The 16,779-nt window shown below is 34.6% G+C and overlaps 1 protein-coding gene across 1 annotated transcript; it reads right to left on the bottom strand.

The window, feature by feature from the left end:
- Window positions 1-336: 336 nt before the first annotated feature.
- On the bottom strand, window positions 337-2,854 carry LOC124841075 (uncharacterized). The gene is made up of 3 exons (XM_047317257.2): window positions 1,892-2,854; window positions 1,044-1,790; window positions 337-959 (listed from the first exon to the last, which is right to left on the bottom strand). Exons 1-3 carry the CDS (start codon window positions 2,534-2,536, stop codon window positions 867-869), a joined length of 1,485 nt encoding a protein of 494 aa, XP_047173213.1. The 5' UTR covers window positions 2,537-2,854; the 3' UTR covers window positions 337-866.
- Between the last annotated feature and the right edge of the window lie 13,925 nt (window positions 2,855-16,779).

The raw sequence follows: 16,779 nt of genomic DNA, 5'->3' as shown, positions 1-16,779 counted from the left end.
TTAAAATGCAGACTTGAAATTGAATGTCTAATGGATGCTTCTTTCTGGGAATAGAACTTGATTTATTAGTAATCTTAGACTCTTAACTTAATGCATGATTGCTTGTTAAGGATTACAGATATTGAAACTTGATAAGTTATCAAAGGCTTAAAGTCACTAAGGATAAGATTTGAGTATGCTTGTGAGTTGATTTTGACATGAATATGGAATTAAGATGTTTGTCAATGCACGAGAATGAAGTGATTGAACTCTAGCCTCAATAAATTATAAATACTATATTTTACATTTCCTTACACACTAACTGTTTGATGAAAATACTAAAAATTGTTTCTTGTGTTTTTGTGAACTTTGTGGTCTAATTGAGTTAGAATGTAAGAGTTGTTGTGTGTTGCACAAGTCTATTGAGAGATAACGATATTTATCCGTTGCTATGTTGCAACATGTGCACTTGTTGGTTTTGCCGCCAACATCAACCCACACTGAATGAGCCTATACTCAATGGCCAATCCACACTGAATGAGCTTGGTCTCAACGTCCAAATCACTTATTAAAATAGTCAAATGGCCGAACTGAACAAGCTTGACCTCAATGGCCAAATTGAATGAATTCGGCCTCCAAGTCGATCCACCTCCAAACATGATCTATCCATCTTTGAACTAAACAAGTAGATTCAAGATCTGATATGACCATACACCAAACAATAACTGCATGTTCAAGATTCGGATAAAAACAATAACAATATTCGTTCATACAAGAACTTTTGACTGCACCAGACACTATCACACCAATGTTAAAAATTAGGCATTTCAAAATAACATAAATGGTAACTACATATTTTGTAGCAGCTACAAGATGGAAAGGATTAGTCAAATCTCCAACTCAATGACCTTTGTGAAATGTAGGAGCCCTTCTGTCAAAGCAGACGTTGAGGTCAGGGAAGCTTTTAGTATGGCCAATCCCTGCATATGAATGTACTATTGTTATCTGATTCAGGTAATAGTGTGTGATGAATAAATAACTCAGCATGAGAGAACGTGTGTTACCTCCTTCACACCAACACTGATGACCCTTTCCTCCAAGTCAGAGAGAGGAACTTGTGACCTCTTTAGACAAGAAACGGCAGAAATGGATGACATTGGGGTCACAAACAAGTCATCTGTCACCACGAACGTTGATGGTCCTTTGACAAATCCTTTATCACTCCGTGAATCCCCAATACAGGACTTTGGATCAAAAATCTCCAATCGAGCATTCATGTCATACCCATAAATACGGGGCCTGGTTGAAGTAGAAAGAACAACATGACGCTCTTTGCCATAAATGAAAGTATTGCAATAATAAACAGGCAAGATATCCTCGCCAATTGGTAATATCTGATCACTGATGGTGAATAGAGGGGCACATTTAGGATTAGCTAGCTCCTCTTTGACTCTCTGTGACCTTAAATATCTATCAGGACTCAGTTCAGAAATGCTCTTGTATAATTTATCTATGCAGCTCAAAGAAGATTTTCCTTCCAACATATGCAACACTCCACCCAAAGGTAAAGTCATAAAACTAAAAAGCAAGTCTGCAAAATCTTCATCTGCATCGGCAAACACAATCTTTTCATTTGATTTTCTTACCAGTGCCCTTACAACTATCTTTCTACCTTCATCAGATGATTCATCTCCTCTCTCGACCCAGGATTGGTTTATTGGGTTAAAATCATCAACACGTGGCTTCTTCTCTAAGACAAAATCTGTCAAAGGGTTCCTTGATATCAACGACAATTTGAGAAGATCAACCACCTATACAAAAGACAGAACGAATCAGAGGGAGAAAGTAGTCAAACTAACAACAATATATGAATAGCAAAACGATATTGTAGCTATACAGCAATATAGTATACCTCCCTCTTGCTGATATCCACTGTTTGTTCCTCAATACCATTCATGTCTTTGACTCCAAGCTTCTGGAGTAGATTCACAATTGTTACAAGAACATTAGGCAACACGGAAAGATCGTCACAAATTATAAAAGTAGCAGTTTCCTTCACAAAGCCCTTTTCTAAAGTACTAATTTCTGGGGAGACTATTCTGTTCATTAGTTTTCCACAACTGCATCTTTGATTCTTGAAAATGCTTAAAAGGCTCCCATTTGTCTTCCTACTACACCCCAAGTCCTCACACAGGAAATACTTTGTGGGGGCAGTGTCGTCGATGTTGAGTTTGAGAAGTTGGCAATAAGATTCCATAGAGGTCCTTGGGTGCAGAAGCATTTCTTTGCAAGTCTGTGTCCATAGATGCTCTTCTTCAAGATGTGATACACTCTCATACAATGAACTCAGGCTGCCAACTTTCACCGCTGGAATATTTGACTCCTTAGCCACCAGTCTTGCAATAGTACCTAAAGGCAATGCTAAGAAACTGAATAGAACGTCCACGAATTCCTTTCTTGCCTCAGCAAACACAACTTTGTTTTCATTTCTGTCTACAAAAACTTTGAGGGGAACTTTGTAAACATGCTCATTTGGTGGAGCTTCTGTTGCAGCCATGGTTGTATTAGCAGAACAACGCCTAAGCCAAAGTTTTTCTTTCTTTGCTTTTTCAGCTTTGCCAGTTTGTTTATTTTCAAAGTCTATCTGAAACGATCCAGTTAGGATTATTGAATTCTTTCTATAATTGAAACGATTTCAAATGTGATTAAGAGACTTCAATCGCACTCAAAATTAAAAAAAAAAAATTAAAAGAAAAAAGAAAAAGAGATTGAGTAGATGCATTTACTAAGTTCTGTCTATATATAATGTGAGGGAATCACCAAAGAAAGATGAGCTGCTGCCGTGTAAGGAGGACAATTCTATTCTAGTAGTGTTCTTTTAGCAAAGAATAAATATTCATTTTCCCCTTCTATTAATCAATTACAAATAATATAAACTAATATATGTATATATCAAGTAATAAAGAAATAGTTATATATATATATATAAGAAATATACATTTTCACACAAAAATGTTATAATATATCTCAACAAAATTTATAACTGTAAATTATCATTTTATTAAAGGGTTTTCATCTTAAAATTTGTCATGCAACACTCAAATCATCATCATCATTATATTATATATTCAATCACACATAAAAAAAACACTCGATCACTTCTAAAAATATTTCTTAAGTTCTAAATTCAAAGACTAATATTTGTCACATTTATCTAATTTACTTGACAATCATATTATCATAATCTCATTTCATTTGCTAACCATCATATTTATCAAATATCTAATGACTTTTTCATTTTTCATAGTATGGTATGACCATCTATTGATTATCATCACTTGCTGACAAGTTTTAGACTATTAGTAGACATGAATTAATATCTCATCATAAAAATCCACTAAAGTATATTTCTTGGTAATTACTAGTTCTCACGTGATACCACAACCAACTAATCAAATTTTCAATAAATCATATATATATATATATATATTTTGTTACTATGGGCTCATAGCCGACCGAACGGCAAAGGTGCAGAAGAGTCGGCCGACCAATGATATCTCTTAGGTCAATGAACCGATCGGTAAAATCAACCGTTAAGGTAATCAATAGTAATAACTATCGGGGAGTTAATGAAAATATTTGTCATTTATTGACAATTAATATTGTCATTCATTGGTGATTAATGAGTCAGACCTAACAGTAAGCTCATTATAATTTATAAATATTTGTCTGACAAGGAGGACAAATAACTTGAACTGAACTTAGAGCTCTGATAACTAATCTTGATTACAAGATTATTACGCAAAGTCACTGACTTGACCGTCGGAGTGTCTTTTGCAGGCACCCTCCCCTGCAGCTTGGACAAGGAGAAGAGAGAAGACAACACAATTGGACATCGAAACAGACAACTTTGAATGTTTTGGATTAGGGTTCTAAATCCTGCCGAAACATATATATATATATATATATATATATATATATATATATATATATATATATATATATATATATATATATATATATATATATATATAACATGGAAATCATATTCAAAATCAGTAGTTATACTTCTGAAAAAGAACATCATAATTCAATAGTTACTCCAACACATCTATTTATTAACATTGAGTTCATATCATAATATCTCAATTATATTAGTTCAGAACATTTTTAGTTTATTAAAACAAGTAGCACTTTAAACAATTCAACCATTCATATTTTTCATCAATTTCTTAAATCTATGCTAATTCTCAAAATCACAACATCATCACCAATTTAGTTCAACTTGTATCTAACAATTCTACTAATTTCTTCTCCACTCTTATAGCCTAATTCACATTTCATTATTAACTTCGCTTATCTACATTATCGTGCTCTTCAAGAAATTTACTTATGAAGAAAATTAGTTGAGAATGCTCATAAACTCTCTAGGTTTCTTGCAACAACAAACCTAACAAAAAAATATATATTCATCTCATTTTCTAACAAGATCGTGTATATATCTCACTAAAAGCCATATGCAAAGAATGAGAAAGAAAACTCGAACAACTACGAGAACGTAAAAATTATCTCAATCTAAGTCCACATGCTCTAATATATTTTCGGTTTAATGTCTCTTTAGGTTTCTATTTTCGTCTAGAATCTCAAATAAGTCCCCTTTTTTTTTGGCGTCTCAATTAGGTCCTTATTTTTCTAAAATTGAATCAAATAAGGACTTTCTGTCAAATTGAGAAGACGTCGTTAAGAAGGGTGTTACATGATATGTTGACAATGTAGTTTTAAATTATGTGGCATTAAATATGTGTCTGAATTGTATTTATTTTATTTTTGAATTAAAAAATTAAGTTTATAGAGTGGAAATATAATATAAGTAAGGGTAAAGTTGGGAAATCAATTAAAAGTAAGTGTTGAAAGCTCCATTCTCTTCTACGAAATCGAAATTGAAATCAAATTGGGGGAAGTTGAGGTTTAGGGTTCTGGGAGAAAATAAAATTGTTGTTGTTCGAAGAAGATCTCACGATGAAAAGAATACAAACACCCAGCCCAGAAATGCTAGAACGGTGAAGTAAGGCCTAGAACCTTCTCACTTGTGGTTTGATGACAAATTTATGAACACCGAAAAACGGCGCCACAAACTTGTTTAACAATCGGCAAGTGTGACCGAATCGTATCAAGTAATAAAACTAGGTAAGACCAAGTATCGTTTTCCCAAAGGACTCACGGCCTAGTTAGCTATATGATTTGTTGATTATTTAAGACTTGTTAACAATTGATTGTAGGTTTTAAATGCAAAAGACAATAATTAAACATGTATGCATGAATTTGATCAATGGAAAAGAGGAATACAAACACTTTAATGGATTAGATGGATGAGTATGTTGTTGGGGTTATCAATTTCATCTTATCCACTCTCATATACTTTTAGGAATTCATCATTCTTTTCATCAATTGCTAATGCCACTCTCTAAAACACCTTCCAAGAAGGCCTATCCATAATTACGAGTTCATACAATTCCTAGCATTCCTAGTAATTAATTCTGAAGTGCAGAAGCTTAACGGCAACCAACGCTCATATTCCTATTTTTAGGCAATATGCTATTGGGAGAAAATCCCCGGATCTAGATTTCCCCGTACGTTCCCATATCGACAAAATCAATAATCATGGAATTCAATGAGTTAAAAAATGCAAGTTTTAAGCAAAGAGGAAAAACCCTAACTAATGATAAAACAAAGCATGTATCTTAAAATAAGATGTTAAAACACAAATTCCATATATGAGAGTTTCACAAGGCTACATTGATTCCCCAACAACAAATACAAGGTTTAGTTCACCATATTCATGGTGAAACTAGATGAACAATAATGAAATAGTGAAAGAGATAGAAAAACCCTAGAAAGAGAAGAGGAGAGCCGTCACCATCTCCCAATCTACCCCCAAGGGGTGAAAAGTGTGTTTCTGCTTCCTCCCAGCCAAATATACAAACCCTAGGACGTGCAAGTCCTTAAATAGGGCATAAAAATAACATAAAACAAGTCCAAGCCCATAAAAACAAAAGAAAAACGGTCCAAGCCCACTTAGAATGGCGCTCAGCGGTATTTTACCGCTGAGCGGTAATAGCGCATGATCCATTTTGCCCCCAGCTGCTGTTTTTGCCCCTCAACGGTGATTCTGGCACCCGAAAAGTGCCGCTCAACGGTATTTTACCGCTCAGCGGAACTTTTTCTGTATTCTGGTTGACTTTTCTAGTTGACTGGTTGACTTTTCTGGTTGACTGGTTGACTTTTCTGGTTTCTGGTTGACTTTTCAGCATTCCAATCATTCGGTACTTCAATTCTTCTTTCAAAGCATTCAATTAGCCTACAAAATCAAGGGAATCTTGCACAAAACCATTAAATTCACTTTTAACTCTCTTTTTCACAAAACTAAAGAAAAAATATGAGTTCAAGCTAGTTTTTAAGTCTTAAAGGTTGCTTTTGGTATCAATTTTAAGCATAAAAATAACGGTTTTTCAACCGTTATCATGGTTAAAGCACGAAAAGTATCACCTTCCCCTGACAAATGAAAATGGCACCATCCACACCACCCTCTAAAATATCCTGTGCACTGTAGATGCGATCCTCCCTCCATCACACTAGGTCAAGCATTATAGGACTAGCCGGGATTTTTTTAGAACAAAAGTCTAATTATGCAATTTCACTTAATAAACTAATCTTCTCATTTATTCATCCCACAAAACCTTCTGGTTGGTCATTCTCAGAAAACTCCTTCTTGAGAATGCGATCGAACATCTTGGCCAAGGTGTTATTGGATTCGGGCGACGTGAAAAGTGGCTATGTTTCCGTAGAACCTCTCGCACGTTTCCTTGTCCGATCATGCCGCTCCTTCGGGCTGAGAGTCGTCGTCTATGGTGAAAATGTTGGGCGAAAATGTTGATTAGGGGTTTTTCCTGATTAGGGGTTTTTCTGGTTTTTGATTTGGGAATTTTCAGAGTTTCTAATTTTGTCTCGCAGTGGTGAAAATGTTGGGCGACATTAAACCTATATTTTAAGGACCCAATTGAGACGCCGAAAGAAAAGATGACCTATTTGAGATTATAAACGAAAATAAGGACCTAAAGAGACATTAAACCTATATTTTCTAACTTCATGGCTCAAGAAAGAAAGAAAAATGATAAATAAACTAAGTTATGATTCCTCATCCACTTTAAACTCTTTGTCATATATACTTACAAAACAAATCATCATAATTATAGGTCAAAATATTATGGCGTTTTTTTTTAATTATGTAACTATTTTTACTGATTTTTTCTTAAAATAATTCCAATAATATCATCTCAATTAAAAAAAGAAAAAAAAGAAACGTTTACTTATTGAATTTTTCAAACAACATTTATTACTATTAGTAACTGGCAAAATCAGCTCTATACATATTTTCGCTTGTGAAAAAAAAATATATACGATAAAAAATATAAAAGGTTATTATTTTAATATTTCGTTGTATATTTAGAGTGTTGTCAAATTGGAGAAGTTATTATGTATATAACATTACTTTACCAATATATAAAAAATAATTTCATATTGAGTATTATTTGTAAAAACAAGGACAACCATAAAATAATAAAGACAATGATAGAAAATAAGTTAGGTTCATTAAATTCTAATAGATATAGATGTCGTATCCGTTTCCCTGAAACTAATTTAGTTTGAGCTAACTAGAAAAGTTATGGCTTAAAATCAACTGTTAACTTTGTTGGTTAGATATATGATTTATTGTGTTAAATTGAAACTGTGTTGCAATATATAAAACATAAACTAACTTAGTTGCTAAATGGAAAAGTTATAGCCTAAAATAATTAGTCAACGGTTACTTTTATTACCTAAATTATGATTTATTGTGTATTAAATTGAAATTGTGTTGTAATATATAAAATATAAACTAAATTAGTTGAACTAAATGGAAAAGTTATATCTTAAGTTTAAATCAAGTACTAACTTTGTTAATTAAATATATGATTTAAAGTGTATTAAATTAAAAGGTTTAATTACTATTTTGGTTTATTTTACTTTTCTGTTTTGATTTGTTTTATTTAATTTTTCAATTAAGTCTCATATTTTATTAGATCCATTCAATATTTTTTTGTTAAATTTGTATAAACATAGTTGAAATGACCTTCATACTATCCTTGTAAATGTGATGTGTCACTTCATAGTAGTAGTGTATTTCTTTTTTTAAAAACAAATCATTAATTTTATAGTTTTTTTCACATGTTAAAGTCATGTGTAACATCCCAATTTTTTTGAGATGTCAGAGTGTAAAAAAATTTCAAAACTTTTATTTCGGATAATCAAACTTTATTTGATTACAATGCGGAAGCAAAACATAATAATAAACATTGTCTGTTCAAAATGAAAAATCTCAAATAATGTCTTTTGCAATAAAATTATCAAGTATGAAAACTTTTAAATGGAATAAACAATCTTTCTCGAAATCAAATATCCCAACTCTCACGTCAGCTACTTCGATCCAGTTTTATCTGCAACGCCATCTACTCCCGTAGAAGTACGATCATTGTAGGTGGAATCCACAATCACAACATTTCAGGGTGAGCAACTAGAAATATCATAACACACAATATACAATAATCATATTAAATACAGAGTATATAACCATACAACATATTCCATCACAATAATTAACATCACAACCAATCCATTCATGACCCAATGTCGTTTTCTTATATGGTGTCGTTATAACTAACATGTTCTCACTAACAGGGCAATTTAAGTCGTCTTTCATCGCAACTTCCGACCTATCTCCCCGAATTCTAAAGGACTAAATGTTAACAATATTTTTGATCTCCAGAAACGAAACCAAAAACTTGTTGATGGATTGACAAGTGTACCAAATCGCACAAGTAATATAAAATGGTAACACCAAGTATCATCCCTAAAGACTCTCGGCACTAAACAGTTGTGTGATAACTTAAATAATTAAGACTTAAATAAAATGAGATTGTTGGTTTCAAATTCAAATACATAAAATTAAATATGAATGCAAATTGATCAATAGTAGAGTAACACAAAGATGAACGGAGGTTGTTTATAAAATGAGATGAGTATGTTGTTAGGGTTTGATTTCACCAAGTTTACTCTCATGTATATAAGAATTCTTCTTTTTACATTAATATTAACGTCACTCACTAAATTACTTAGAACCCGATCCCTCGGCGCAATAAGCCTGCTTTAATTCCTAGTTCGTGCAAATACTAGCGTTCCTAGAAAATTAAGTCTGAAGATCAAGAGCTTAAGATGACCAAGTACTCATACCCTCATCCCTGAGAAATATTACCCTTGCGAGAATCCAACAAGAACCTGAATTGTAAGGAACCTCCCGACACTCATGCAATTCATATATCATGCTACTAAATGAGTTAAATAGAGCAAGCATTGAAACAGATGAATTTCTTAACAATTAATGAAAAAGCATATAAATTAAGAATCAATTCAAATACATGAGAGTTCACAGTGTTACATCATTCCCCAACAACAAATAGAGTTTAGTTCCCCATAGACATGGAGAAACTATAGGAATAATGGAAAAGCATGAGATAGTGAAACCCTAAGAGTAGAAGAGGAAGCTCCGGCCTCCAGATCCGCCTTTAGAGAGTAGAAGAGTGTGCTGTTGTGTTGCTCCAGCCAGAGATACAAAACCTAGAGCGCCTGAGTCCTTTAAATAAAGTTGGAAAAGATTAGAAACAGGGCCCGGTCCAAAAGAGTCAAAACAGAGCAAAAAATGGGCCGGATCTGCAACGCGCGACGCTCGGGCGCCCCATTTAGGGCACCCGGGCGGTGGACATCGATTTCGGTAGGGCTTGAGCCTTCAATTGGATGCCCGGGCTTCGGGAGCCGATGCTCGGGCGGCCTAGGAGAGCGCCCAAGCTTCATGCGGTTCCCCCTTTTGGTGTTTATCTGGGCCTTTCTAAGCTCTATCTCCTTAGCACTTCATCTCTGCTACCTGTATTAACTTATTTTGTATCAAAACAAAGGGAATTACTCATTAAATCATCAAATTGGACCTCAACTCTCTTATTCACACAACTTAATGAAAAAGCATGAGTACAAGCAAGTTTCTAAGTCAAAAATGGTGCATTTAGTATCAAAATTACATCACAGATAACAGTATTTTAAACCGTTATCACTAACGAGTAAAAACACCGACACTATGCGTCCCCGTGTACTATACTCAGCACGAGCCGAAGTCATTTGGGCGATACATCCACCTCCCCACGTAGAGGGAAGTGACACTCGAATCACTATCTCTAAACTAGAGTCCAACACATTCTTAACATAGCGCAGTACGAAAAACTCACACATGACCGACGATAGTACAAGAAAATAACATAGTTTCATACTCATATCACAATCAATACACATTCTCAATAATATGTATTACACACTCAATCATCAAGTTTAAACACACCTCTCAACACGTTACATGCATAGTCTCAATAATATGTTTCTCACCAATCACAAAATTGATAACACAAATCTCCTCACAGAAGTGCTATCACATAAGAATTATCCACCAATTTCAAATTTCTAGAACTCAAAGTAATTATGTAATTAAAATAATCAAACTTACTCAACCATTACCCAAAACTCCAACCTTGAGTGGCCACCAAGTCGTGCCAATGACTCACATCATCAATATAATAAGAGTAATCCAAAATAACCCCAAAGGCTCTCCCTCTGCCAAGAAAATCCCACGCAAATTAACACATTCACCTCTGCATATTTCGATTTATATAGCATAAGTAAAACTACAATGAATCATGGAGTGAGACCTACAAGTCAAAACAATTACTTCCTTTCTCTCACCATGATTCCTTAGGCCACACCTTCCCTCTGTATGAACGTACGCCACCCTTCTTTTTCTCCCTTTATCTATCATTTCATCTTTCTTCAAGGTGTTGCAAGACAATTACTTTTCTTAAAAAAAAATCCAAACAAAGCTCCCACATACTCCTCTGCTACCCTAGGACACTCACTCCCTTCCTTTACTCTCAACATCACCCTTGTACTTCTCCAGACCCCATTCTCTACTCTACTCTACTTAATCTCACCGAACTCAAAATCTCCATGCAAATCTTCACGTGACCCTTCACAACGCTCTTCTTCATTTAAATCTCCTCTCACGTAAAACTCCCCCTTCTAACCTTTCTTTCATTTTTGGTTGTCTTCACACACACATACCTGTACCTTTTCTCTCATCTTCTCTTCTAATTTTACTAACAGTGCCTCACTCATCATACTCCACATTAACAAATATCACAACTCCCACTAACTCCAACCCTTAAGACTCCTACAACCCAGACCCAACCCATTAAATACATAACAAATCACTCCGATCATGATACAAAAAAATGCCAGTAGCACGACGAAAATATAAACACACTCATATGAAGAAGCTCACTTTCCCAACAAAACCCTTTGCGTAGACCAACAATCACCAAGCATCATGTCCACATCACTCAACGTAACATTCACAATTTTAACAAAACAATCTAGGTCATGGTTTTCTTCTCTTACTCTACTTAGAACGTAAAAACTTAAAGTTTCACACTCTTCTTTTGTCATTAACTAATGGGTCCCGATATTTTGACACCAAAATTTTAACACAGTTTTGACACCGCCAGGTGTCACCAGCTGATTGGTCTAAATTTGTTTTTCTTTTATTCTGAAATTGTGACGTCGAAATTGATGAATGTTTAAGAAAATTGGGATTCCAAATATACCATTGCCATGTTTCATTAGAAATCACTATTCTCTTTCTTCGTTGTTGTTCACCATCTTTGTTGTACCTCTCCTTTTTCGTTTTCGGTGACAGTTTTGGTTGTGGCTGTCGGTCTCCGTTGTCGCTGTCGTCATATGTTTTTGTTGCATCTCTTCGCTTTGGTGAACATTGTCCTCTTTCTTTAGTGTAATTTATGAAATGGCAAGTTCCGGTAACCATGGTCCTTCGACGAGCAAGGTAAATGCGTTCTTCCTCCATTTTGTTCATTGTGTTTTGGGTTTCGATTTTGGGTTTTCCCTGTTATGTTAAATTTTTTGTTATTATCATTTTAGGGCTCATATGTTTTGGTTATTTTGTTTGTCGTTGATGGAGTTGAGGGTTAGTCACTCATTTTCAACAAAGTATATTTCTACTTTGAACGAGCGTTTGTCAGAGGAGCACCGGTCACTGATTGCAGAGACTCCTTTTCGGTGGTTTTTAGATTTGGGTGGTAAAGTTAAAGTAGGTAGGAATATTTTGAGTGAGTTATTGGTTAAATAGGTGGATTCCAGTAGTGGTTTTTTAATTGGAGATAAACTTGTTTCTATGAATGAGAAGGAATTTGGTTTAGGTTTGGGGTTGAGTTCAGATGGTCAAAATATTAACTTAAAGGAAGAAATGGGAAGAAGTACATGTGTGAAATACATAGGCAAGGGAACAAAATATTTGAATTTGGTATACAAATGTTTGATGAGAAAACATAAAACAAAGATATCTCCTTCTCCTTTTTATAGCTTGTACATATTGGTAGGGATATGTGAGATATTATTTTCACACCGTAGCAGAAGAGTGTTACCCATAAGTGGTTTGGGTAATTATTGTTGGGGTAGTTTAGTGTATCGTTATTTGGTACGTAGTTTGTGCAAAGCTTCAGATGGTTTAAAGAAAGGAAAAGGTACATGCAACATTTTTGTTGATGGTAGCGTTTACATGCAGCAGGTAATTTAGATTTATTGATTTAAAATGTCCCATTTTTTTGGGTTGTGGGTTGCTTTGTGTTTGTGACTAAATGATAAGATGAACATTTTTTTTAGGTATGGTTTTATGAGAATTTCATTCCTCCCAAAGGTCAAATAGAGAAATTTCCACGAATATTGCATTGGATGAATATAAATTTGGGACACAACTTCGTGAAAGGAGTTATGGAGACAGGTGTGGTATGTGGTTTATTGTTTGATTGTTGTATGTGATTATATATTCACTGAACTTTGATACTATGATATGTATTGTTCAATTTTAAATTTATCATGATGTTGATGTTGGTGCTTCAATGAAGGATAACAAGGATGAGAAGGATGACCAACGAAGACCAAAAATGAAAGATGACCAACCAACACCAAAGAAGTTACAAAAAAGAAAACGCAGAGAAAGTTTTATGCGAGCTTTAGACGAGCAAGAAAATCTATTTGCAGAAATTAAAAGGAGGGTTGTTGTCTTGGAGGCAGAGTTGGCCGAAGAGAAAGCTCGAAGAAGAAATGAAGATGGTGGTAGACAGAGTGTGCCACATGAAGAACCGTGCATGAACAGTGGATTTTTTTCCATTGGAGGAATGTCCACCAATCCACCTTCAATGAAAACGTATGTGAGGATGGGGTCATGATTGCGTTACAAGAGCATAGTGCTTAGGACTCCTTACATTGGATTTCTTAGAATAAAAAATGAGTGATATTTGTATACATTTATTAAGAGAAAGTAATACAAAATTGTATATAGATGAACAAATGTTTGTAATTTGGAATATATTTTGTTCAATGTTATAGAATATGCATGTTTGGCTGCATTACATATTATTATTGTTAATTGAATTTCCTTTGTATTTTTTATGGTGAAATGAGGTTTTGTTTCAATTGTTAATGAATAAAGTGGAAACTTTGATTTAGTATTCATGTATTTGATGGAGGAATGAACAATGCTTGTGACATGATGCAGTTAGCAGAAGTCTGGAAAGTATGCAACAAAGAACACAGTTGTAATCGATTACAACTATTTCGTAAACGATTACACGAGCAAATAGTGTGCTTTGCACATAAACTTGTACAGGAGAAGCCAACTGTGGTAACATAGATTACCATAGTGTAAATTTTTTTATTTTTTGCAATAAATCGAATGGTTTTGGTGTGATTTTGTTGTTTAAGTATGAGTTTAGTTTGTTATACATAAGAAACAAGTCTGTTGAGTTGAAGTACTTAGGTGGAGTACTAGAAGTCCAGCACCAAAAAACACATTTGTAATCGATTACAGCTCCTGCGTAAACAATTACACGAGCAAAAAGTGAGGTTTGTACAGAAAATTGTATTGCAGGAGCCAACTGTGGTAACACAGGTGACCATTGTCTAAATTTTTATAATTTTTGCATTATTCCATTGGTCTTGGTGTGATTTTGTTGTTTAAGTGTGATTTTAGTTTGGGAACCCCATGTTGGACATAAGAAACAAGTTTGTTGAGTTGAAGTACTTAGGTGAATTCGTGGAAGTCCAGCACCAAAAAACACATTTGTAATCGATTGCAACTCCTGCGTAAACGACTACACGAGCAGAAAGTGAGGTTTGTACAAAAAATTGTATTCCAAGAGCCAGTTGTGGTAACACAGGTGACCATTGTCTAAATTTTTATAATTTTGGCATTATTCCATTGGTCTTGGTGTGATTTTGTTGTTTAAGCGTGATTTTAGTTTGGGAGGTGATGTTTGGGAACCCCATGTTGGACATAACAAACAAGTGTGTTGAGTAAAACCAATGTCATTCAGACCAATTGATGAGTCGTTATTTCTTGAATTATATTTAGTTTATTGCACTTAAATAAACCAGGGAATTGTGTTTAATTGTTTGTTATTTCCCCGTTTTCCGAATTCTGCTTAATTTGGTCAGAAAATTGTAATTGTGCTAATTTGGATTTTCTGAGCTGATTAAGTGCATTTTTGAAGTGTAGGAAAATTTCGGAAATACATTTTGGGACATCAGGAAGAATTCCAAATAAATTCAAGACTCTCCACACAGACATTTTAGAATTAATTAAATTGTAATTCAGTAGTTTAGAATTTCTGTATCAACTCTTATATTTTGGGTCAATTGTTGGTAAATTAGAGTAGACCCAAAAATTAGAAGTTAGTGACTTGGACCTAGGGTTTTTGTATGTGTGGACCCTACCCTAAAAAGGGACACACGACCCTTAGAAAAGGAGGCCAGCCGCCACTTTAGACACACACTCTCGGCTCTTAGTTTTGAAGGCTACTGTATTTGTTTTGAATTTTTCTGGGGTGGTTCCTCTTCTTGTTTTGTTTTGGTAAATATATGTGTATCTTGTCTTTTACAGTTTTGTTTTGAAAAGAGAGAAAAGAAAGGAGACAGGATGAAAAAAAAAAGAGAGCAGAAAAATAGTGAAAAAAAAAGGTTTAATAGGTTCGGAGGTCCCTATATTTGCGGGTTCGTTTCACTTGGGTCCTCCAATTTTAGAAGTGATCAATTAGGTCCCTAATTTAACAAAATTGAGTCAATAATACCCTTTCCGTTAAATGCAAGGGAATCTGAATGCAAATTAAAAATTGCAGAAATTGCCACGTATTAAGCTCAAACTCTGCCACCTGCAAATAAAATGATGCCTTAGCATGCCACCTGTTTAATTTGCATTCAGATTCCCTTGCATTTAACGGAAAGGGTATTATTGACTCAATTTTGTTAAATTAGGGACCTAATTGATCACTTCTAAAATTGGATGACCCAAGTGAAACGAACCCGCAAATATAGGGACCTCCGAACCTATTAAACCAAAAAAAAAATGTGAATAATTGTGAATAATGGAGTCAAGAAGAGGATGGAATTAGAGGTTGTGGGTGTGTTTGAATGTGTTTACACTTGTTCCCCATTGCTCCTCTGTTCCTTATGGTTTGTAGCTTCTTATCCAGATATATCCTCCCTTGTCCTTGGCCCCATTACAACCATGAAAAGACCTTTTGATTTGAACATGCGTATGTGCTTGAGTGTTGATATTAGAGGCTTGCCAAGTCTATTTGTGATTGCTTTCTTGAGTGCATTGAGTGACATTGATTTACCTTAAACACTTGAGAGAAACACTGATTGTGTGCATCTGTGAGGCTCTGTTGCTTTTGATTCATCTCTTGAACTGATTGAATGTTTTCCTTGTACTGAACTGTTTGGATGATTCTTTGAGTATTTGCTTTCATTGACTCTGTGTGGGATTCTGCCTATACCTTTTACCGTCCAGATTTTGTGAGAATTGTGCAACTGTGTTTCTGTTTTGGAGTCTTTGTTGTCTGTCTTTCGAGTCTGTGTCAGCTTCCTGATGTTTGAGTAGTTCCCTGGTTTTCGTTTTGGTTTTGCCCAGGAGTGCAAAAGACTAAGTGTGGTCTATTTTGATGAGTCGTTATTTCTTGAATTATATTTAGTTTATTGCACTTAAATAAACCAGGGAATTGTGTTTAATTGTTTGTTATTTCCCCGTTTTCTGAATTCTGCTTAATTTGGTCGGAAAATTGTAATTGTGCTAATTTGGATTTTCTGAGCTGATTAAGTGCATTTTTGAAGTGTAGGAAAATTTCAGAAATACATTTTGGGACATCAGGAAGAATTCCAAATAAATTCAAGACTCTCCACACAGACATTTTAGAATTAATTAAATTGTAATTCAGTAGTTTAGAATTTCTGTATCAACTCTTATATTTTGGGTCAATTTTTGGTAAATTAGAGTAGACCCAAAAATTAGAAGTTAGTGACTTGGACCTAGGGTTTTTGTATGTGTGGACCCTACCCTAAAAAGGGACACACGGCCCTTAGAAAAGGAGGCCAGCCGCCACTTTAGACACACTCTCGGCTCTTAGTTTTGAAGGCTACTGTATTTGTTTTGAATTTTTCTAGGGGGGTTGTACGCGTTTTTTTTTTGCAATGGATGAATGAAGAGATGATGGTGATTATTTTTGCTGATTTCTTATTGCCCCTTTTCGTTTGGGTTTT

Source organism: Vigna umbellata, chromosome 5 (assembly GCF_029865625.1).
Source record: "Vigna umbellata cultivar VRB3 chromosome 5, Vumbellata_1.0, whole genome shotgun sequence".
NCBI classification, from domain to species: domain Eukaryota; kingdom Viridiplantae; phylum Streptophyta; class Magnoliopsida; order Fabales; family Fabaceae; genus Vigna; species Vigna umbellata.
Note: the sequence above shows the minus strand (reverse complement) of the source record. Positions and strands in the feature narration are given on the sequence as shown.

Coding starts and splice junctions, on each gene's coding strand:
- LOC124841075 (XM_047317257.2), bottom strand. CDS start 2,536: ATGGCTGCAACAGAAGCTCCACCAAATGAGCATGTTTACAAAGTTCCC. Junction 1,791..1,891: donor TGGATATCAGCAAGAGGGAG/GTATACTATATT, acceptor TCTTTTGTATAG/GTGGTTGATCTTCTCAAATT. Junction 960..1,043: donor TCAGTGTTGGTGTGAAGGAG/GTAACACACGTT, acceptor ATTCATATGCAG/GGATTGGCCATACTAAAAGC.